Here is a 24,309-nt window from a genome sequence, read left to right on the forward strand (position 1 = left end):
CGTTTCGATATATGAGCTTTATTAATTTTTTATCAGCAAAATGTACAGAAATAACATGCATGTAGAAAAATAGTCACAAAAATAGCCTCTTTTATAAAGCAAAGGTCCAATGTGTTGAAGTGCTAGCCAATTAAAGACAATACAGAAGTCCAAAATACCTTCCATTATTATATCTTCAAATAAGATCATTTAGTGGAAGAAAAAGACCAGATATTGAGGGAAAAAACTGCACATTTTGTTTGAATAAAACATACGCTGTAGTATGTTAAGTGAAAGGCACTAATAAATCAACCTGGAAGAAATACTAGGAATAAAGATGGAATGATTAGAAACTACAGGTATTGATCCAGGTTGTCTGGTTCGAGCTGCTCTGTTGTCCACAGTTTATGGAAATAGTAAGGCTACTCTATATCTCAAAACTCCAACGTATAGTCAAATACCTCATTTTGAAAGCATGAAGCAAAAACACTATCAAAGGGCCTGAAGCCACAGTACATTAAATTTGGGGTAAACGGGTTCTATAAGAAAATACATGGATCACATTTAAAAGCATTTACAAAGACCAAGGAACAACTGAATAACAAAAGGAGTACATGTGACTCAAATACGAATATCGTCCCTGTCAAAAACACTCCACAGAAAGGTAATTGCATAGATGTATGTACACTTTAAACAATGACCTCTTCAAAATTTTCTCTGGAAACAAAAATAAGTTAATATTTACATTCACTTTTGCTCTTTGATAAAGACTTTGGGTTCCTGGCAGATTACACAGTATCAAGAAAAACAACACAGTCCACTTCTTAACAACTCCGAAGGCAAAAGAGAATGTAAGGCAGCAATATCACGGTCCACAGTATTAGAGGTTCTGCAGGTCTACAGTATGTGTTTGACCGCTAAATAAGAATGTGTGTGTGTGTGTTATTTAGCTTCTTCATCCTCTGAGGCCTGTTTAATCTGCCGTGTGTGTAGCCTTGCCCCAGCCAGTAGCTGCCCCTCCAGGGCTGCGTGCAGATCTTGCCCCCCCAGCTCCAGCAGGGGCTCCAACCCTGGAACCCCCCTGGACGCCTCAGTGTCCTCCAGGGGCCCTCTAGCCTCTCCGAGTGACCTACGCCTCCGCTTCAGATCTATCTCTCCCTGCTTCCTAACTTTCTCGTGGGAGCCCTGGGGGTGAACCTCGCCATCTTCCTCCCCTTCTCCGGGTTCTGGCTGTGCAGCAGCTTTCTCTTTGAGGTCTCGTCCTCCTTTCTTCAAAGCCTCACCATCATCTATCTTTCCCCCCTGTGCAGCTTTTCCAGCATTTTGAGCTTCTATGGCCTGCTGCAGCTGAAGCAGCCTCTCCCGAGCCTCCTCTTTCTTTGCTTTATCAAGTATTTCATTGTCAGCTTTCTGCAGCTCCTGCTCATATCGCTCTTTTGCAGCTTTGTCGCGTGCAAGTTTCTCTTTTAATGCTTTTTCTTTCTCAAGCTCCTGCTCTCTGATCAGATTCTCTTTTATTTCCCTTTCCAGTCGTTCTTTTTCCAGCCTTTCTCGAACTTCTTTCTCTATCTTTTCCCTCTCCAACTCTTGTTTGGCCACCATTTCCTGTCTTTCCTTTTCTATCCTTTCTTCCTCTAGCCTTTCCTTTTCTTTTCTCTCCATTTCTAGCCGTTCTTTTTCTAATCGTGCCTGAACTTCTTTCTCTATCCTTTCTCTCTCTGATCTTTCCCTCTCTAACTCCTCTTCCCTGGCTAGCTTCTCCTTCATTTCCCTCTCCAGCCGTTCTTTTCCTTGTTTTGCCTGATCTTCTTTGCCTACCATTTCTTTCTTACGTTTTTCAATTGCCTCTTCTTCTGGTAACTGATCATTCTGAGCTACAGGTTCAAGTTTTTGCTTTCCCAATGGCACTCCTCTCGCCCCGACCTCACTTTCCTTATGTAATTCTCCTGCAAGTGCAACATTTGCATCCTCCTTGTAAGCTGCTGGTACGGCTACTTTTGCAGGGTTAGCTTCAGCACCTTTATCTTCAACCTGAGCTTGATTCTGGGCCAGAGCATGAGCCTCATTTCCTCCGTCCTGTGGAGCTCCAGCTCCCTCCTTGGGCTGCTCCAGTCCAGACTCCTTAGGTTTTGCTGCTCCACCTTCCATCATCTCTGGTTGTCCTTGGATGCCTTTCTCACCATCGCCTTCAGCAGCGCCCCCTTTAAATGCAAAAACATTACATTTAAGTTAAGGGCCACCACCTATAATAGCTGTGTTTTCTTTACAAGTTGTCATGACTACAAAAAGAAAAAAAAGAAGGTATATACACACCAGCAGGTTGTTTCTGGTGGATTTCCTTGTGTTGTTCTTCTATGACAGCCAATAGTTTTTCCTGTTGGTCCAGAAGCCTTTTCTGTTGTTCTTGTTGCTCCTTAATGACCTGCAGAAGCACCGCGTGGTCCAGCTGACCCTCTACATGGAAACAAATCATTCAAAAACATTTAATTAAAATAAGTAACGACCTGTTCAGAGAACAGGGCATTAGTTAGGAGGCTTAATAAAACTAGGGCCAGACTCTGGGGGTGAGGGGGGCAGACAGGAAACAGTTAATAATCTACTACTTCCAGTTAACACGCTCTTCTAGACTGTAGCCTTAAACAGGCAGGTGTGGACACAGATTATGTTAACAGGCGATGTGAGTGGGTGCTTTGTTTAGTTTACTAGTATTAAGTTTAAATATAAACACACACAAACATAAAACACACACAACTGTATAAGCAATAATTATTTTTTTTTAAATATAAGCCATTTTGTAAATGTTTAAAAATTTGAGTGATAGACAGATTGAGATAAACTGAAGAAGAGGCAAGAGGGAGTTCATACCTGCAACCAGCTTTTTTATCACTGCGACAGGAGTCCGGCAGAGACAGAAAGAAAAGATGGAGAAAAAAGGAAGAGAAGGCAAAAGTAAACAACAGAATAACAGAATGAGAAAGTCAACAAAAGCCAAAAAAGAGGATCGAGCTAAGTCAAGAAGTGAGAGGAAACATCTGTACTTCTTTTTCCTTTTTAACACCATCAAACAGGGCAAGAAGGGATCATTAAGATAAAACAAGCGAAGCAAGAGAAAAGAAAGAGAGGAAGTGGGCTACACAGCAGTCTAAATTAGCCAATAAGAGGAATACTGCATCATCACTCTCCCACCCAGTAAACAAAGAGGTTAAATTAAGTGTTTGTTATTTATTCATTTATTTGTTGAGCCTTTCCTGTAACCTGACTTCATATTTAGATTTTAATGTCCAGCATTTCATTTTTAAATAAAGTCCTCATATATCACTTAGTTAAAGTTTCACAATTTTACCAGTTTGACATTTTTAATGTTCAAAAACACATTTTTTCACATGCTGATTTTCCTGCAGCAGATCCTTTTACTCTGAAACAACGTTTTACCTCCAGTCTCTTCAAATCCTGCCTCTGGAAAGCTCAGTCTCCTCTGATTGGTTAGTCGATACCACATTAGCGAATCAACATTGGCTACATACATCCAGTACAGCTCTCTAAGAGCTGGAAACAACAAGTCGTCTTCTAAATATAACCAACACCAACACACCTGCTGCCTTAAACACGTCTTAACTTCAGCAAAGTGATTTTGTAAGAAAATATTTGATATTTGAAAATTAGAACAATATAAAGATAAATGTACTGGGATTTTCCCATTAATGTTGGGACAATGTTGTGGCCATAAAGGTAATTCACTAGATCTTCAGCTTCTCTGATGCAGTGAATGCATGGAGACTCTTGTATTGAGTCTTGCTGGAAACAAGAGAACGTCTCGTATGTGTTGCTCACAGCGGTAGCAATTTAAAGTCAGAGTTGGCGGAAGTGGCTCTAGTGGGACAATTAGGGTGCATCTGGATTCCATTCAGGCAGCAGCTCTTTCCATGCTTAGCAAGCTCTGCTACAAAGTTATTATGCCAGTGTTACACAGTGACACAGATAAGGAAAGCCTGGACCACATTTTAGCAAACTATTAATATAAAAAAAAACCCAAGTCTGTGTCTGCACAAATGTGAGGGCATTTCCCCCGACCGAGAGCAGGTCATGGTTTACAAAAAGCTGCGGCTACATTTTAGGTTTGGCATCACTTTCAGCATCTCCACCTCATACAATAAATACATAATCTTTAAATTACTATGTTACATTTAGCTGCAACCCCCCCCCCACCCCCCGCCAAAAAACCCCCCAAAAACCCACTAGAATCTGTACGACTGTTAGACAACAGTCCATTATCTGCAGAAATCAAGAATATGAAAAACTATCAGCCATTATAAATGCGAGTGCAAATTGATTTAGGCTGATTTTTAAATGTGGATGTGATTAAGGTTTTTCACAACATGCTGAAAAAATTGACAGCTACTAAATAAATGAATTTAACTTTGAATTTTATTGAACATGTCTACTCCACTTACCTTCCATCTTGTCATCTGCTGCATCTTTGCCTTCAGCAGCTGGAGCCTCTTCTCCAGCAGGGCGATGCTCTCCTTCAGCAGGTGGAGCTAAAAGGTCATTACATGTCACAAACACTCTCTTAGAACGCCTTTTTCATCATTTTGCTTAACCAACAGTTAAACAGCTTGAAATGCTCACCTTTCTCTGCAGCATCTGCAGCTTTCCCCACTTTATGGACTTGGGCTGCTGCATCCTGATTGGCTTCTGCAGCCTGATTGGCTACTACACCTGCATTATCTGCAAGGGGCTCTTTAACAGCATTGAGATTCTCACCCTCCTTTAATGGGGCAACATCCAACTTTTTGCCTGCTTCTGCAACAAGCTTATCAACCAGCTCGTTCGACAAGACTTCACCTCCACCCAGATCCTCTTCTTTTGCAGGTTTTTCATCAACCTTGTCATCTTTGCTTTCCACCTTCAAAGCATTCTCGAAATCTTGCTCGTTGCCTCTTAGAGGTTTTTCTTCACCACCTTCTGCAGGAGCAACAGGTTGTTTGTTTTCATCTTTCAGCTCTGCAATGTTCTTTCTTCTGTCTACCATGACTTTGTCATGAGGAATGGGTGGTTCATGACGATGGGCCTCTCCCTCTGGCACTGCCACACCTGGATAAATAAGAAATGGTAATCCTTACAAGTTCGACATCCAGTTAATGTTCCGATTTTGGTTCAGTTTCCTTACCCGCATCAGGACGATCCAACTGCACCTCCTCGTCCTTCTTCTCCTTCGATAGATCAACTGGTCCTTTAATCTGGGGGGGCTCACCTGGGTCCCGCTCCACAGGCTGCACCACCTCCACAGGCAGATGATTGTCAGGCTTTTCTATCTCCACTGGCTTCTTGTTTGCAGGGTTGTCTGCATGTAGGTGCAAAAAATGGAACGTCTCATTAATGCTACTGTTCTACTGTTTCACTATGGTCAGCTAATCTAATGCCAGATATCATCCCAAGATATCCCCATATTTTCATCACAGTTTTCTGACACAAACAAGACGATAGGTAAACAAAAATTTATGCAGACAAATATATGAGGACAAAATCTGTGATCGAATGTATTGACACTTTCGTCAATGATTAAAAATGAGTTGAAAATTTTCTGGAGAGACGAGATCAAATCAGAACTAATTAAGTTGTGAATAAGGCTGGGACGAGTTTAGTGATCCAATTAGAAGTTCTCTTTTTGGAACAAGGCTAAACAAAAATTTGATCTGCCCCCAGGTAACAGTACAGGTTTTCTTGTTTATTTCCCTGATTATATTCACTTGGGAGGAAAAGAAAACACGACACATAGCCACGTTTCAAAAATAAGAAAAATAAGCTGCTTTGTAAACGGTGTGGAGCAACCATCACCGGTAAAAACATGACAAACTTTACACTTTATCTTTTAGTCGACTGAATCAACTTTAGATTTTAGCCCACTATAGTCTTATGACATTTAGTTGATTAAAAGTCTAAGATTAAAACAGTTAATCTTAGACTTCATTTCTTGGTGCTATAATTCTCATACTAAATGCAATCTGAAAATATGGAGATTTTTGGTTTTGGACGTGTACAGCCACTAGGGGGCAGCAAATACTGAAAATGGCAAGACTGGCATCAGTGACGTGTCGAATTAATGAGGGTGACAGGAGAGAGAAATGATATCAGAGTGTGGCAGAAAGAAAACAAGTTTTTATCCTGGCTCTTGTGTGTTTAGTGTGAAGCAAAGCTGGGAGGGAAAAAAAATCCACAAATGAGAGTTTCTGGATGGGAGTGAACAAGAAGGAACTGCACAGTAAGAAAAGACCACGAGAGCTGAGGATGATTAACTGTCAGGACTCCCTCCATGCTCTTCTTCTTTCACCCTAAAACTGGAAACATCAGCTCAGAAGGTTTCCTCTGGGTCTCGTCTCCATTTTTTTTTTCATTTATCCCCAAACCCATATCATCATCACCCCACACCCCATTTCCTTTTATACAGCCAGCGCTTGCAGGCATTTTATAGCTTCCATGTGAGATATGCGGGGAGAAAGGGGGTGTAGACAATGTATTTTGGGGGGAAGAGGTTTGGAGGGGGGTGGCAGGAGAAATGAACAGAGGTAGAGGGGTGGAGAGAAATTGCTGGAGTTTGAAGGGCATCAATCTCGCTTCATCAGTGTCAAGCGCTCAACACTGCTTTCAGATATTATCAAGAGGTTATCTCCTCACCCTGCCTGTCTGTCTACCAGTCACTCTGTCTGTCTCCATCTTTTCTTCTCCGAGAGATAAAAGAAAGCCTTTCTTCTGCCGTGGCTTTGTGCTTTTGTTTTAGTCTCACTGGCCCTTTGCTACTGGTTCACATTCTCTTTACAATGCGCCTTCAAGGTGCTGCGAGCAGTCTGTGACTTTAAAAATAAGACAAGAAACAAACATGTCTCTTGTACTGCTGGCGCATTTTAAAGGAAATAATTACATGCAACTCTGCTGTCCAATCTCAGATGCTACAGACAGCTCCGGCTCTGGCCCACTGAGGTAAATGTTTCCATGGCTCATTAGTAAACCACTTTCATTTACAGCCCATCTAGTTCCTAAGTGATTGCCAGCCATTACAGAAACTCGCGATCTTTACCGTGCAGTTCAGGGATGTCTGGTAGTTCTTGCTGGCTGTTCTTGCCAGGTGCAGGAGGAGGAGGTTGGATCCTTGGACCGGGGCTACTGGCCGAAATTGAGAGAGTGGTAAAGGTGCTGATCAGCAGGATGCCCAGACCAACAAAAAGCACCAGCTACAGGACAGGAAGTGGAGAACAACAAATTGTCAGACAAAATATTTCCCCCAAATAAATATACTGGAAAAGTGCAGATTCAAAGCTTCTAACCTGAGCAATGATGCCGTTCTTTTGGATCTTTCTGTAGATGAGAGCAGGACAAATGAAGCAGATGAGACTGCCCATGGTGGCTCCAGTCAGACCCAGAATAGTTTCCACTAAAGACAGGAAAACCGGTTTAAAAAAAATCTGCGGGCCTGTAGTGCACTAGTTCCAAAACAGAGGTGCTCACCAAATGTTAATGGATAGAGTGCTGAAAGAGTTAGCTTAAATGTCTGAAATGGTTATAACAAACTGGACAAAAGTTAGCTCGACAAGCGGTAAAACAACTAAACTAACAGGAAAATGATCTGGAGATCCAAGGTGTGCCTCCCCAGATGTTGCAGTACAATGAAAACTTAATTAAACCAACCTAAACACTGTTAAATCAACATGGCACCAACGTTACCAGAGCTGAAGCGTTTCTGTCTGTTTCAGCGCACTGGTTCTGTTTCTTTGTGCCAAAAAAAAACTGGGTGAAAAAAGACTGCTAGAGTCCCAGATCTGGGCTCCTTATTACAAACTGGATTCATAACGGCCCCTCACAGACGCCATCCGTGGCACACTGCTGCTGGCAGCAGCGAGCCGTGGCCACACCCAAGTCACAACGAATGGGCCTACTGGGCATCAAGCCCGGAAACCCATCGTTCATCTAGAGGACGGACACCATATTGTTTCCCTCAGATTTAGTGCCCATTCCCCCCAGGGTCCTTACCTCCTTTCTCCGCAGTCTATTAGCCTGATTAAATACACAAAGAGCCAATCTGACCGGCTCTGTGTGTGTCTCCGTGTTCACCCAATCAAAACTTTAACAAACAGTGGGTGGACAAAACACAAAATAATGCTAACCTTTACAACTATGCAATTTTGGAGCGTTTTGTGACAGAGACAAGGACTTAAGGAAGCTGATGGAGAGCCAATACTGGTGTGTACTGGACATTTGTTTGTGTGCGAGTGTGTGAGAAAGAGTCCGGGAGAATAATAGCCCTATCTTCCTGTCTGCCCATCTAAAAGGAGATAAAAGTAAGGGCCCTGATTTAAGGACTGTGTTAGAGTGTGACAGTCACTGACTCATAAAGTCACAGTCACACACATCGTAAAGCTCCCCAGCTACGCCCACATAAAGGAACACATGCACCTTAAGCGAGCAGCACACATACACACACCATTTTATTTTAGTCCATGCAACCAATTTTTCACACACACACACACACACACACACACACACACACACACACACACACACACACACACACACACACACACACACACACACACACACACAAAGAGGACGTACCGTTGGGGATGAGAATGCCCCCCAGCATAGTGCCAAACACAATGCACAGGGTGATCATCTTGAAGCGCAGAGGAGGCATGTAACCCCCAGCGGCAAATGTCCCATCCTTCTGCTGTAAGACAAAAACGGTAAGATAGAAAAAAAAGAGCTAAAGAGGGGATTTAGTGATGTAACAAATCTCACATTTACAAACTGATTACAGATTCAATACATTTATGCTGCGCACAGCAGGGAAACACCTGCTGTTTGTGTTTACACGAAACACTTCTAAATGCATCTTCAAACTGCATGAAAGAAAGAATGGGAGGTCCTCTTTCACAATCAAATTTGTATCCAAATTCTCATCCCTCTACTATTAACAATTCAGTAAAGTGAGAAAACCATCAAGCAAACAAGCATTAAGACTTTCTTTTTTAAAATGTAGAGGACAAAGGGAGCGTCTGAGTATATCTGAACTCACTTGCTGCTCAAAAAGCATAGTGTTGATGGCCTGGCGGCAGGGCAGGATCATCATGGGAAATCCAACAGCTACAGACATCATAAAGCCAACGCGTATCATCTCTGTCACCAGGTTGGATGGAAAGTTCATCAGCACGTTCCCTGCGATGTTCTCTGTAAAGCTGACGTATCCAAAGAAACCCACCTGGAGACAGAACCAAACGTGGTGTTTGGGGAAAAGCAAAAAGAAGGAGAAATTTTTATAGTTTCTGATGCCAGTATCAGCCATCAAGACTGTTTTAATATCAGGATAAAGACACATTTTTGCCATAAATAATATAAAATACCAGAAACTCCATCAAGAGTGTGTACTGTAGGATGCTAAGCTCAGAATACACATTGTTGTTTATAATGTGAATCTTGTTGTTTCATGAGTGAGACCTATGACAGACTAAATGTTGCTCTCTGATTAATCACGCTTACCAACTTACATGCAGAACAATGTCACTGCTCTTTCTCTTCATCATGTTTCCCTCACAGAAGTGACAAAACCATCATGAAAGACTGCAAAAATCTAACATGCTAGTCTTTCTCTCAGGACCAGATACAGTGCAGGTTTTGTCCATAAAGACCAGAGGCAGTATGTACAAGACTGATGTAGCCTCAGTGTCTGAAACATGAAGCCGGTGTGGAAGTGCCTCAAGACCTAATTTTTTTTGTCACATCTGTTTTTAAAAACAGCAAGAGAGCAATGGCTAAAACTCAGCGGGTCTTTGGTAACTAGTGAGTGAAGTCAACGTGGTTGTTTGCATCTTTTATATACAGTCTATGAATAACTGACTGATTTGCAAGCTCCAGATTCAAATCAATGCCTTACACCATCCAGATTAGTCTGATATTGTGTAATCTAATCCCATTAAAAGACATTAGGAAAAGTGAACTCATGTCATTAGCTTTTTTGGCAGTGACCTGTTAAAATTTTAAGATAAGTAAACTCAGATACTCTTTAATATTACAAAATAGGAGTGGTGTGAACACAACTGAGAAAGAGTGGTTCCACTCACTGTGATGTAGAAGATGGTAACAACGTTGAGAGATGAAGTGAAAATGGTGCTCATGCGCTTAACAGACGGCTCATCGAGGCTGTCGTAGGTTGGTAGCACTTGCCTGTAAGAGATAGTAAGCCAAAAAACAAACAAACACCCTGTATACTGCATGGCACAACACTATTGTTGCAATGTGATCTTATACTGTCTGAATTATCAGACATACAAATTCTACAATGCAACAGTTCTAGCAGGGAGATCGAGGAACGTAGTCCTACAGATGTTTCATTTGATTTTTGTCCCCCCAAACAGCTGGCAATATGACAGTCTTCACGGCCACTTACTTCAAATTTAGAAACCGCTCTGTAGCGTTCCTTTATTAAGCAGCCATATGGGGGTCCATTTGCGCTGCTCAGTAATCAAATGATGCATCTCTTCCCTCATGTCCTCGTCAATATCCAACTAACACTGGATAGTTTAATCTACACGATTTCATCTTCTTTGTTTAGCCCATTAAACATATATGAATGCAATGCCATTATCAATAAACATTTGAAATTAATACTTCAATCTTCTACTTAGATGTAATCAAACTACTTTAAAAAGTCATTCGACTCAATCAATCATACAACATCATATAAATGAAGGTTTTTCAACAATTGGAATCTTCATATTGAGAATATGAATCTTAATTCATATTAATATCAATTCATGCTTTAAGTTTTATTTTTTTATTGCAGTCATTTCTCACGATGGCAGTAGATGAAAGTAATGTAATGGGAGTGGTAGTGATGTATGCACAAGTGTTTGTCTAGATACCACTGCGTATGTGTTTGTGTGTGTGAGAGACACAGTATGGGTGACAGTAGTGAAGGCCGGCTGAGGCTGAAATGCTCGTCTATTAACACAGGTGTCGACCTCCTTTCATCATTTCCTGTCCTGTGCTTTAAGGCGAGTGTGGGAGTGTGGAGGGGACCATCGGCACATTAACCAGTGAATTTACAGGCTTTATATATAACTGCAAGTGGCTGGACAGGTTTTAGAGCATTATAAACTTTCCTGGCAGACTCTTTTTACTCGCCTCCTTTTTCTCTCTCCCTCCCTTTCTCTTATACATGTGAGAGGCGAAAGACAGAAGAGAGAGAGAAACCATAACTTTCACTGGCCTTTGTTCTCCCTTTGCCTGACTCTCTGTTCGCACACTCGGTTTTATTAGCTAGCATGATGCCATTCCTTGTGCTTGTTTAATGTGGAAACCAGTTAATGTTATAACCAATGTTAAATAAAACGTTATACTGCAAGCACAGTGCAAAAGCATCTAATGGTTGCTCAATAGACCTGACTCGGAGGCTAGTCCTTAAACACAATGAAATCTCAAATATGATGCAGACTGACTGTGGGAGAAGTGAGTGTGTGTGGAAGACCGTGTCATTAAATGGGACTGGAAAACACACCAGCAGTAGCATCATAGAAAGATGTTTCTGCCATACATGTTTTTCTTATGTCCCTCTATTATGAGCTAACTGCTCCTCGCTGTTCAGACGCTCAGCCAAAAAACAACAGGGCCAGCTCCCATCCCATCATAATGGTGATGTTAAGTAATGTTTTAACTGAAAGTAAACACATTTCATGAATGTAATAAAAATCCAATGTGCTGAGAGCTGTTTAATCAGCCTGTGAATACATCAGTGTGTCTGTGAGATGGCGGCAGTCCAATGTGTTGATTAGTGGTTTGGCTTAAGCTGCCTGCCGCCTAACGGAGCGCTTGCCTCGCTCAGCCTTACCACAGGCCAAGAAATCGCCATGCCAAATATCACTCAGCACTACTAGTGGGACGACGGAGGAAGCACACATAAACACATACAAGCTCATACTTTCTTCTTGTTGGATCACATGCACACCTCGCTTGCTAATGATCACGCCTGTCTGCCATACCATAATGTTATGTTAGCTTTGTGTGATTACATTAATTAAAAAGTCTTGTTTCACTCCCAAGGCTACAGTCGCCCACTTCTATCACTTACCTCACTCTTTCTCGCACAAAACAAAACCATACACTGCCACCACCCAAACATCTGGCCCCTGATGACCTCACCGTAACACCCTACAGCCCTCTCCAGCACCAAAGATTAACTTGCTCCCGTTAGACATTCATGTCTAACAGGATACTGGTGCAGTGAGCTGAACCACCCGCTCAGCTCACTGCACGCCCAGAGTGGGCACTGAAGCGTAGAGGACAGAACAAAAAGAGGCAGTGACAAAGCATGCAGATGAGTGAAAATGGAGACAGTAAAGAAGAAGAAGCTGTGATCAGTGAAAATAAACCAGTGAGCATTGTGAACAGCATGCAAATGCTGTGTTGGAAACCTTCCTATTATTTACTGTTAGTAAAGACTGCAGCACAGCATTCATTATATATAAGAGCCCAACCGATAGGACGCTCAAACGTTGCTAGCTCTTTTGACCTAATAAATACATTATTACCATTACATGTAGTGGTATAGCATCACAGCTGGGCACACAGCGGTCTGGAGTCAAACAGGGTCTTTACACTAACACGTTTCTTAATAAAACATTGCTGGGAAGTGAAAAGAACACCTCATTTTCCCCCATCATTTTTCACTTTCGCTAATATTAGGGTTGATATCAGATGTTCACCACACGAATATCAAGGCCAAAGGAATTCACTTTTATCCTTAACCACTTATCCAATTCCAGATCACTGGGGCTCCCCGAGTCTACTCCAGCTGTCATTTGCTAAGAGGCGGGGTACTTTATTTAAAGTGCACTTTAACTAGAGCACCAGACTGCTGTGACTCGATCAGGTGAGTAACAAACTAAAGAAACCTGCGACTTAAAGCACAATAAAGGAGTCTCGTGTGGCGTTAGTGTTAGCTGACGAATGCAGAGGAGAGAGGAGGAGCAGCGGCACAAGAAGGCAACAACACGGAAGCTAAATTAAGAATTAATTCCTCAACAGCTTAACTCTCCCTGCGTGAGCATCGCAGTTTGATTTAGTGTGATTGTTGTGGAACGTGAATCTCTCTCTGCGTGTAAGAGAGAAGTTATCACAGCTACAGAAAAATTCATGGATTATTAAAGTAAGGTGACCACCTCACTTTAAAAATGTATAATATGTGTAGGCAAGAAGAAGCTAGTGATGGATTGCTCACATATATTATCAATTGTTTCTTCTGTATGTCATGATTATCATCAATAGCCATATATTTCAACACCTCTGGTGCATATTTATAGACAGCAGCTAATGCATAGTCAGCTTCAAAAATCCAACATGCCTTCCTCTCAAAAAGCATCCAGTACTTTGCAGCTTATGCAAATCTAAACCATCCACTTGATTTTATTTTTTCTTATAAGTGTCCGCTCATCTTCTGTGTCAGATTACGTCATTTTCTGACTGAATTAGAAAACACAAAGCGAAAAGTAAGCGCAGATGGTTAAAACTAAAGAAAGCACATCTAAGCAACAAAAGCAGCTTCTTTTTACAAATAGCGATGCCTTATCAACCACCTCCACCACAAATCTGTGTTTCTCTTTACCCCAAATCCTCCACCGTGGCTTTGAAAAAATGCTGCGAGTATTCATGCACCAATTGTGAAATTTTCTCTACATGCAGCGATAAAACATTTCGTTCCCTGTGTGGAAGAGCGGAAAAGCCCACGTTTTGGGAGTTACACTGCACATATTTATAAGACTAATATCGAACGTTCACTATAGGTCACTGAGCTTCCAACGTCAGAATTCTATATAGTCGTGGTTGACATTACTTTCATCATGTGATCCTGCACAGGTGGAGGAGTACTTACGACTGGCAGGCGAAGGCCATCCCACAGATGGGGAGACAGCGAAACACACCCTCCCAGCGCACCATATTGATGTGCCCTAGCCACCAGCCGCTGAGCAGCCCATGTTTGAACGAGGACAGCACCATCTGAGGGGAAGGAGGCGGGGGGAAGGGGGAGTTACAGCCCAAACCAAATGGAGAAAAGTTGGGGAAAGAGTGAAAAGAAGAATGGGAACAATACCCTCGCTTATGGCTCACAGACAGATAATGAAAGTAATAAATGGGGAGAGAAAAACAGAGAAAATGAAGAGCTGGAAATAACAAAGAGACGTGACAGGAAATCCCACACTGAACAAAACCTGCTGTAGTGGAAAAACTGGAGTAATGAAGATGATACAAAATGAATAAAAGCAAAAATCATAAATTTGCATGAAATAAGAGGCATATGAAAGGAATATGTAGACAAACAATAATTCATAGGTTTTCATCAGCATGTGCTCTGTCTTGCTCCTCACAGCACCTGATAAGATCCCAGAGGAAAACCTGCCACACCCACACAGACCAGGACTGAAGGTGGAGGGCAGCAAAAATGAGCCTGTCACTTCACTATGTTCTCTGCCTTATTACTACTGCCACCAAAAACACACACACAAACACACAGAGCTCAAATGGCTCAGACCAGATCACAATCAAAGGTGAGATTGCGGATGATTGAAAGGAGGAAGAAGGCTCAGGTAGGTCGGAGGAGGGTGTAAGGAGTGTCACACTGCGGGGGAAACATCGCGCTTCCTTCACTCACCCCCTCTCCGTCCCCACCGCCTTACAGTGGTATGTTATATTTTTTGGGGAGGGGGAGGGGGGGTGGATTCCATGGTTTACTTACGGGTGACAGCAGAAGGTTGTGGCGATAATAGGCAGGCACTGAATGACCCCCTTGAAGCGCCACAGGTGAACTCGCTCCACCCAGGAGCCCGAGATTATGCCGTAGCGCAGAGACGACAACACTATCTACAGCACCAGAAGCAGAAACAGCAGCGGAAAAGGAGGGGGTGGGAGGGAGCAAACAAAGGGTGCAGAAAGATGTGGAGAGTGGAGTGAAAGAGTGATGGTGGGCAGAAGGACGAGAGAGACAAGACGGGAAAGAATGAAGTAAAGTAGTACAATGGAGAGAAACGAAAGAGGGGGACAATTAATGGTAGGATGAAAAAGGGAGGGAAGCAGGTACATCACTGTTAGATGGTTAGGGGTCTGGGCCGGGCCGGGCCGGGCCGGGCCTGGATCTAAAGCCGGACACACACCACACCACTGTTCCACCTTATCGACATGCCACAGAGCTAGAACTCACATCACACAGAAATAGTACAAACAGCATTTTGAAGTCTGTGGAACCAGTACTGCAGGTCAGTAAAACAGAGCTACCCACACATGCACGCACCAACTGTGTGTGCATATTTAAAGAGTAAATGAGTTGAATCACATGAGCCAGAAAACTGCTGCTGGATGGTTTCTACACTCAAACTTTTCACCTCTGACCACACTTCAGACTAAATGCATCTTGTGCAGGGGGCTGTGTGCAAACGCAAATGGCAGCGTGCTCCTGCGGTTCTATCAGAACGTGCTGCATAAAGCATCATTTCTGGTCCCACCAGAGTGCATGTCTCCATACACGCTTTTGCTTGGATGGGGTGCAGAGAGGTTTTTACGGACCAGACGTGCTTCCGTGTGTTGTTGTGTGGGCCAAAATAGTGGCGCGAGCAACAGCGGAGGTTATCGCGAATGGGAGAAACATGAAATAACTTCAAAGATCAAAAAATAAAAGTATGCAAAGCACAGATAGTGTCTCAAATGGACACTTTTCATTGTTTTTAACAGTTTGGCTTGTTGTATGCTAGAACTTTGCTTTTCTCTGCGTCGGCCTGATAGACCAACAACAACACAAACAAGAGTGGCCCACAGACCGTTTGTACCACATTCTCTGTTGTTAAAAGGAGTAAACGTGCATAGTTCCCTGCAGGCCAACAGGCCATCTCCGCCCTGCCAGCGGACTGTGAACGCGCTCTTCCTGCTGAACCATACATTTCGCCTTCGTGGCATACAACTGCACTTCTTTTAGAAACTGTTCAAAATTCTGAAATCTGTTGCAAGAAATGTGCTCCGTGCTGCACTTACGCCTATTTAGACTGAACTTCACATGCATGACATGCAGTTACTGTGGCCAGAAGTGAAGCTTGATTTAAACATTGGGCTTGGCCACAGAGCAAAAGTTGTAATTTATGTAACTTCACAAACTTGAAGGTTATATTTTGATTTCTTAAAGGAAACTATGTCCCAGTAGTTACTACCGCAGCCAGTGGTGGTGCTGTCAATCAGTGCTGACTAGCTGCTCCAGAAAGATATGCACACAAACTGTTTTGTCTTTAAAGAAAAAAAAAAAGCATTTTACAGGCTGCATAAACAGCCAAAAGTTTAAGTTTGATATATGTAAAATAAATTGGACATATGTGGGAGTTTCTGTTCTACAGTTGAGTTTGATGTTTATTGCAACTGACCATTTATTCTCCACTTACTTTCCATTTACACAACTTTTAATGTCTCTTGTGGCCATTTCCAAGTAGTGCCTTCCCAGGGGAGAGCCTTTTTTCAGTCTATAACGAGCAGCGCAGCAACTGTTCTCTGTCTCAAATGATTTCATGCAGATTTTCTCTTTAAAAATAGGAGCAAGACAATATTGCATTGCACAAGGATGTCACAGCTCTGTACAATGGTGCGCGTAAGAAAGAATTAACAGGGAAGACAACAAAACGACCACTTGGCCAAATAACATTTTGAAAATCAAATAAGCAACCATGGCTAATAAGCTGTGCTGCAACTTACACATGCTTTAAATCTATTTGTACTTTACATGCTGTACTAACAGACAGGCAACAAAAACAATCATTTTTAATCTTTTTTACTGATAATTATGCTTCAACTATTTGCTTCTCAAGATCTGCAACCAAAAAGAATTTCTGCTACAGCCTATTCACATAAACTGTGTAAAGTTTAGATGTATGTGTGTGTGTGTGTGTGTGTGTCGGTGGGCTAACCGTGAACATGAAGAGGGTGTAGAACATCAACGCCATAGCTGAGAAGGACTGCAGAGTGGCCATCATGTTCCTCTGAAGACTCAGAGGGAGTACGATGAACAGCGACACTATAATCAGCAACAGCACGCGAAAACTGCCGGTCACCTATACACAACAGAGTGACAAAACAACACACTTGCTTAGTTTCAGTATTTTTCCTGTTTTCACAATAGATTTTTTGATTGAATCCATTCAACATTTATTACAAGTGTTGGTCGCAAAAGCCTAAAATTATGAAAAAGTAGAAGCGAGTAGCAACAAAATCATGATATCAAACCTGTAAACCCAACAGCTGAGCAAAGAAATTTGAGCCCAAATCAGCAATGACAACATAGAAGGCAATACAGGTCCCCAACATCAAGCCGATCATGCTGCAGGGACACAAAAACAGAGAGACGAGAGAAACCTTGTGAAAATGTGTGTTTTTAAACATGATCTACAATGCATAATCTAAATATCCATTGTAATGGATCCATTGTTTCCACTGAACATCTAAAATGTTCCAGTGATCCAACAACTGTATTACTGATAGGCAGAAACTAAAATTTGTGAATGAACTTGCCTCGTTTCCACCAGTGCTTTTCCTGGTTTCCCGTAAGCGTGGAAGGCTGCGAAGAATAAAAGTGCCATCAGTGTGAGCAACATGCAGAAAAACACAGGGCGGTGCACTAAAACTATTCCATCCTGATAAAACTAATAATCAAACAAGATTAAATGTGCTCATTCATTGTTTGTAACACATATGGAAGCAGCTTAAATATTGTCCTTGTGGGCAGAGATTTGTTTACTTTACTGTTATTGACACTTCTGCACTTAATGTCATCTAACATTGTTATAAGCAAATAACGTTCTGCGAACAGTTATAAGCAAATAACGTTCTGCGAACAGTTATTTGCTTATAACTGTTCGCAGAACTAGTGACAAGTAACAACTTCTTTTGCCACTTTAACCACGAATCAGCTGTTGCTTAAAATGGGCACCATTCCCTGTAAAATATCAGGCTTTTCCACAAACATAATGGCGACTGAAAACACTACATAACAGAACAAAATGAATACAAGTAAATATTTCTCTTGTTTGCCACTTTAGCTCACCCAGTCCAGCATAGGTCCTTCGTTTGGTGCTATTGGCCGTGTGGACCAGAAACATACAAGACTTGTGGGTCATCCATGAACAGAAGAACAGCAGGATAGTTCCCAGCACTATCCCACACTGTGAGAAGACAGATGGAAAGTTAGCAGGCGTGTCCTCAAGCCAATTCAAATGAGATCGTTCTTAAACTTTAAACAACAATATTTCTTCCTTCAAACTACTTAGAAGCACAATACAGGGGAGGAAACCTTCAGCCAGCTGGAAAACAAGTATACCCTGGAAAAGATTCTGATGCTAGGCCTACAGAAAGGAACAGCCAAAACGAATACAAGCACACTTGGCATGACTTGACATGCTGATCATTGTGTGTATATCTCCAAACATGTAGTGGTGCTAAAAAGGCATGACAAAGTTAAACGTTTGGGAATAGCTTAGTTGACTAAAAAGAAAAATCATGTAATAAAGCACTAAATGCGATGTGAAGGCATTACATGTTCATAGAAAGTGGAGATATCCTCCAAGATAAATCTGCTAAATCTGCTCCATCGCTGCTGTCACAGGCTGAGAACCTAACATTCGAGGAAACCAGAGTACCCGGAGAGCACTGATGAAACCGAGCACCACTGTGCTCCCCAGAGGGTGAAATCCTTCACATGAAAACACCTCCTAATTTCATATTGTGATAGTGATTATATAAATTCATCTCTCTATGAAAAGTGCTGCTGATGGATGGAGATGCTGCTTACCAAGTGCTCACTGACATTCTAAGGAAGCTGGCGATTCTCACAGTCACTCATTAATATCCCGTCATGCTTATTCACTTTTATATCTCCTTTTGTTGTTATTCTTCAACTCTACTACCTTTAAGAGGCAAATAGTGTATTTCTTATTCAATCACATAACCCTTTGACATTGATATATATTATATTTGTACTGGTAAAAATGAAGCTACCTGACAGTGAATAACACTGTTAATATGTTAAAATTAGTTTTCCTTTTAAAAATTAGAAGATGAATGCAGTAACAGCAGATCTTTTTCCCAGCAGTCCCTTTCTTATGAAAGATGTATAAGTTACTAATGTTACTAATGATATTAATAAAGGCCTTGTTCACTTCAGGTGCTTAGTAACACCTGTTTACCTGTTGTACCTTACTAAAACGTTTGTGAAACAAGATTATGACCTAATATGACAAAAGGAGGAGAAAGGGATTTGAGCATTCCCTCTGATCCTGCAAATATTTTAACAGAGAGTGGGGGTTTTCGGAGAGACTTAAGGACAAGTCCCGCAAGGTAAGCGTCGCAGCAGCAGACCCACCTGTTTGAAGCAGAAGGGCATGGTGAGCACACTGACTCCAACGATGCTGTTCACCACGTTCATGATGAGGCCCGAGTTGGACGCCGTCATCTTTAATCTCCTAAGCGACGCTTCTTCCTCCTTCGGTAAGAAAATGTCAAGCAAAGCGGGACAGCAGCAAGCTGCAGGAGTGACGGCAGAAACGGCAGCGCACAGCTGGGACCAAACTCATCCGCCGATTAATGACGTGGCGCTCTGAGAGGAAACACGGAAACAACAGAGCTTAACCCGCGACACACGTCCAGCCTGTCTTCCTTTCAAATGTTACAGTAAAATCGGTTCACACCGCCGAGCTCAATATTTACAATGCGACCGGATAAAAGTATTTTAAGTCACAGGTTGACCCGTTAGTAGTGGCACCACTGTAGTCTCATTAGCTCACCTTTCTCTTCCACTTCTGTTCCTCGCCCTCCGCCTCGCTGTCCTGTTTACGTTATCATTGGTAATTTTGTGACATTAAAGGTCAACTGTCGTCTTTTTGTGTATATAACCTGCGAGTTGATTAAAAAAAGGCAGTATGAAACGATGATAAGTCCACCAAGGCTGTTTTTCTGAACGCGTTTCCAGGAAGTACAGATGGCAGCCGAGGAGGTGAGTGAAGACTAGTCAGCCTGCTAGTTTCAGTACTGTGGAAATGCTTGGGCGCCCACTAGTGGTCACTTTGTTATTTTATTTTTTATTTATTTTTTTATTTGATAGATAGATAGATAGATAGATAGATAGATAGATAGATAGATAGATAGATAGATAGATAGATAGATAGATTGGGGTTTCTACATATCAGAGTTTATCTAACAGTTGTTGTTATTTTTCAGACACGATTTCATCATACGTACAGATAATAAGCTTATAAATGAGCTCACAATGACAATTTCTTCACATCTTTTCCATACTTCTCATATGGTTTAATTTAACGGTGCAAAGGGTCATCCAATTATTAAATGGTTATAACAACATTATTATTATAGATTAAGGGAAGAAGGCACATTTAAGAAAGTAAATCTTGTAATATCTTTTTTTAATTCATAAAAGAATAATCATCTCATGACCCATATTTATTGTTGACTATATATATATATATATATATATATATATATATATGTATATGTATATATATATATTTATATATATATATATGTATATATATGTATATATATATGTATATATATTTCTATCCTATCATATAGTCCTATGATACATTTTTCCAGAGTGCTTTCAATACTATTTTTGTTTCTTTTCCCCTGAGTATTTTGGCATTGTTGTATTTGCACTTTTACTTAACTAAAGAACCTAAATAGTTCTTCCGTCACTGATGAGCTCTGTAACCACAACAGTACCAACAACAGACACGCTTGAATCCTGTTTTTCCAGAGCCCTCAGATATTCCTGTCAGGAAAGGGAAACAAGCAACAAAAGCCTAAAAGAGAATAGACCAAACTTGAATGACGTTGGAGAAAATATTCAGCCTTGCACCTGAAACATTGCTGGCAGTATGGGCGGTTTATTTCCGTTAGCTTTAGTGCCTGCCTGGTGCCCTCTCTGATAGATGACTATTGTGTTGTATGACCAGGAAAGAGAAGAAGGAGCCCCAGGTTGGACGGGGGGAGAGGTGGGGGTTTGACCTAAGAGCGCTTCCCCCCCCACACACCAAATTCGGGTGTGCTTCCCCCCGGGGACAAGGGATTTTCAGCAGCAGGGATGTGATGAAGCTTTAAGAGGCGCAGGAGGGGAATTTTGAATTGTAGAGAGGTGTGTGTGTGTGTGTGTGTGTGTGTGTGTGTGTGTGTGTGTGTGTGTGTGTGTGTGTGTGTGTGTGTGTGTGTGTGAGAGAGAGAGAGAGAGAGAGAGGAATTTCCAACCTTTCAGTATCACCTTTATCTGAAAACACACTTTTATTTGAATATATTTCTCCATTCTCCTTTAATCGTACTTATTTGTCTATTTTTTCAGCACTTTGTATATTTGCCGTTCATTTTTTAAAATTTAGACGGTCTAATGTTTATTGTGTATACATGTGCATGAGTGCGTGCTTGTGTGTTTATGTGTGTGTGTGTGTGTGTGTGTGTGTGTGCATATGTGTATGATCAGAGAGGTTAAGACAGGAAAACCCTGGCCATTGTGCGCCAGTGACCCCTCAAAATCAATGTGACAGACCGGCTGATTGGCTGGAGGGTCCTGTCTCTCTGCACATAATCCCTCAAGGTAGACCCTCAGCCAGGCCTCCTGCGCTTGTGTGTACTGTGTGTGTGTATGCTGTGCATGTGTGCGTGGCAATATCTCTGCCCGTATGTGTGTCTTTCTGCACCTAATCCCTCTAGATAGACCAAAGGCCATGGGATGGGGTATTAGTGCAGTTACAGCAGGTCGGTCCTGTGTGTGTGTGTGTGTGTGTGTGTGCGAGCGTGTAGGAGATAGAGAGCTTGAGTGTGGGGACTACTTCACAGTAGCCCAATTAGGCTGCAGAGTGCTTATGTATTTCAGTAGGGCGCAGTTATGTGTGGGGGCAGTAGTGGGTTTTAGAGGGAGAAAGGGGGGGGGGGCAAATTTTAGGGCAGATTTGGACGGATAACCCGGTTGGGGTAAAATTAGACGCAGGCCTCTGAATTTGACCTCAGGCCCTCAGCATGACCCCAGGTCACTTAAGGGTCACGGGGCACAAAGCAGAGCACTGACCCTGCACAGGTCAAGCATGCAGGCGGCTGAAAGGACGCCTTTGTGGGGCCTGGCATGCTCACTATTTCCCATGAGCACCAGGGGGACTGTGTCTGCCCAGGAAACTGGACCGGAGAGTGAGCCAGAAAAAGGTGTGTGTGTGTGTGCATGGAAACCATAATTGATTTGTGTTTATATTTCTGCTTGTTTGCCTTACGATTATCACCAGTGAAGGTCATAGTTAATGCTGATTTCTTAAAAAAAAAAATTAAAAATTATTTACCTTTGCATGCTGTGGTATGTGTTTGTTTTTGTGCATTTGTAATAACACAACTGAACTAAACTTCATGTTTTAAGTTTCAGCTGAAGGATCATTTTGGTTAAAAAAAACATTTTCAGTTTCTCAACCAATTAATCCTTTGGGCTTATTCCCTGTTAAATCCAAGGGTGCTTTTCTTAGTAGCCGGATGGTTGAAATTTTAGAGTTAAGTGATATTTTACTTGTATTTGAGTTTGTGTCAGAGTGAGAGATGGCTGAGAATTTTTAGGTACGCCTGTGGTTGTTGCTCATGTACATCTGTTAGCGCCTCCTTATTGAGCGCATGCACGCAGCCTCCAGTCCTGTGTGTGGCCCTCAGAGAGGGAGAGAGAAGCCCTCTGCTCCAGTAATCACATTTAATTACGCACCAGCATTAGACAGCCTATGAATAGGGTTTTTAGGCAGGCCTCTCACACAGAAATTGGCTGCATCCAGCTGAACATTGCCCACCTTTGTCCTGCCCGTCCTACTATATTCTATTAAGACTTTGTCATTTGACCATCATCAAAGCACCACGCTCTAGCACTAACAACTGCACGACTAATGCTACACATTAAAAAAACGGGAAGGTAAAGGGAACAATAGGCGTTTTCTTGGCTGAACGACTAGCGTCTGCCCCATTAATGAAGCAAATGGACCACACATTAGACTTCATCCACAATTACGTAGCACCTAAAATCGCAGATAAAGAATACATAGTCTCAAGAAAATTCTCCATGTCTGCTTATCTGAGGTTTAAGCAAAAATCTGTGGGTGCTTCTTTCAGACACAAGAAGTGGAATTTACTTTGTTAATCTCCAGGAGGAGGGGAGGGGTGGGGTGCGGGGGCTTCCTGCACTGTGAAATCAATTTGAAAGCAGAACAATTTTTTTTTTAAGATGATAGGGGATTTTGTGTTGCAGAGAGGAAGATGCCAAGTCACCATCTGCACCGTTCAGCTCCGTTTGCATGCGTGATGCGTGTTTACGTGTTAATATCGACTTTAATCACTGTGTTTACATGCGGTAAGAATTCTTGGTCGGCGCCTGTAAACATCACAACTCAGACAGTTTGCACCCTACATTAAACATGTTACTGTCCACTGTGTGAGGCTACTGTAGAATTAATGGAGAAAGTCTGGATAGCAATGCAAGTTAAATATCTACGCATTAATACTGATAAACAGCAAGTCACTGTACTTGACTTGAGTCTCGGTCTGTTGCCAGGATCTGCTCATATATGAGTACAATCGTGTTGCATCACGTTGCACTACCTCATTACCATGCAGGTGTACAACACTGCAGCAACCTGAGGAGAGTCTCCCTCTAATTATGGGCAGCTTTGTGCTGGCACATGCAAAAACTTATGAGAGTGTAAATGTTAGATACAGATAGTTCATTTAGTAGTACCGTGATCGTTATGTGATTGTTGGGGATGTGTGATGTGGTTTTCAGTGTTTGTGCAGGCAAGAACAATAGGTTCAGACAGTAATTGGCCACCATGACCAAGACTCCTGGAGCCTCTTAATCAGAGCCAGCATTCATCCTCAGGGTGGGTAAAAGATGTTGAAAACCGATGCAAGGTTTTAAAGATTCAGATCTACAGGATTTAAGACATTTTACAGCATGAAACCATCTATGAAGATAAAGCTGGCAGTGTTACTGCAGCCTATTATAATTTTTTACAGCAATAAACTGTTGTGGTATGGGCACATTGTAAATTAACAGTTTTATGCTGCTACTTTTACTTTACTGTAATTTCATGGGGAAACTTGTTGGTGTATGGCATTAAATCATTTTAGTGCTTCTCTTGTACTCTTTTGTTCTGATCCCCTTTTTGCTGTTTAATATGTTGTTTTTTTAAGATCGAGTTACTATTTTTCCTGATTTTGCATAAATGAGAGACCAGTTAAACA

At 41.9% G+C, this 24,309-nt stretch overlaps 1 protein-coding gene across 5 annotated transcripts; it reads right to left on the bottom strand.

Annotated features, from left to right (window-relative positions):
- Positions 1-2: 2 nt before the first annotated feature.
- Positions 3-20,052, bottom strand: slc38a10 (solute carrier family 38 member 10). 5 transcript variants are annotated; one of them, XM_084938060.1, is made up of 18 exons: positions 19,827-20,052; positions 19,406-19,639; positions 18,092-18,209; positions 17,560-17,605; positions 17,275-17,368; positions 16,959-17,102; positions 13,895-14,019; positions 10,089-10,191; positions 9,047-9,229; positions 8,587-8,698; positions 7,302-7,408; positions 7,055-7,208; positions 5,150-5,323; positions 4,609-5,073; positions 4,431-4,517; positions 2,845-2,865; positions 2,293-2,433; positions 3-2,180 (listed from the first exon to the last, which is right to left on the bottom strand). In XM_084938060.1, the coding sequence occupies exons 2-18, from the start codon at positions 19,493-19,495 to the stop codon at positions 922-924; spliced, it is 3,423 nt and encodes a 1,140-aa protein (XP_084794186.1). In that variant the 5' UTR covers positions 19,496-19,639; positions 19,827-20,052; the 3' UTR covers positions 3-921. The 5 variants fall into 5 exon arrangements, with proteins under 5 accessions (XP_084794186.1, XP_084794185.1, XP_084794187.1 ...); XM_084938059.1 differs by lacking the exon at positions 13,895-14,019 and adding an exon at positions 14,756-14,880 and having other exon boundaries at positions 19,827-20,051; XM_084938061.1 differs by lacking the exons at positions 2,845-2,865; positions 13,895-14,019 and adding an exon at positions 14,756-14,880.
- Positions 20,053-24,309: the final 4,257 nt, after the last annotated feature.

Source organism: Perissodus microlepis, chromosome 8 (assembly GCF_051167445.1).
Source record: "Perissodus microlepis isolate ML-2025 ecotype Zambia chromosome 8, ASM5116744v1, whole genome shotgun sequence".
Lineage (NCBI taxonomy): Eukaryota > Metazoa > Chordata > Actinopteri > Cichliformes > Cichlidae > Perissodus > Perissodus microlepis.

Bases quoted from the DNA above. Each gene is read 5' to 3' on its own strand.
- slc38a10 (XM_084938060.1), bottom strand. From the start codon at position 19,495: ATGACGGCGTCCAACTCGGGCCTCATCATGAACGTGGTGAACAGCATC. The intron at 8,699-9,046 runs GTGAGTTCAGAT...TTTGTCTTACAG, and splicing joins CTATGCTTTTTGAGCAGCAA to CAGAAGGATGGGACATTTGC. The intron at 5,324-7,054 runs GTAAAGATCGCG...ACCTACATGCAG, and splicing joins AGACATCCCTGAACTGCACG to ACAACCCTGCAAACAAGAAG.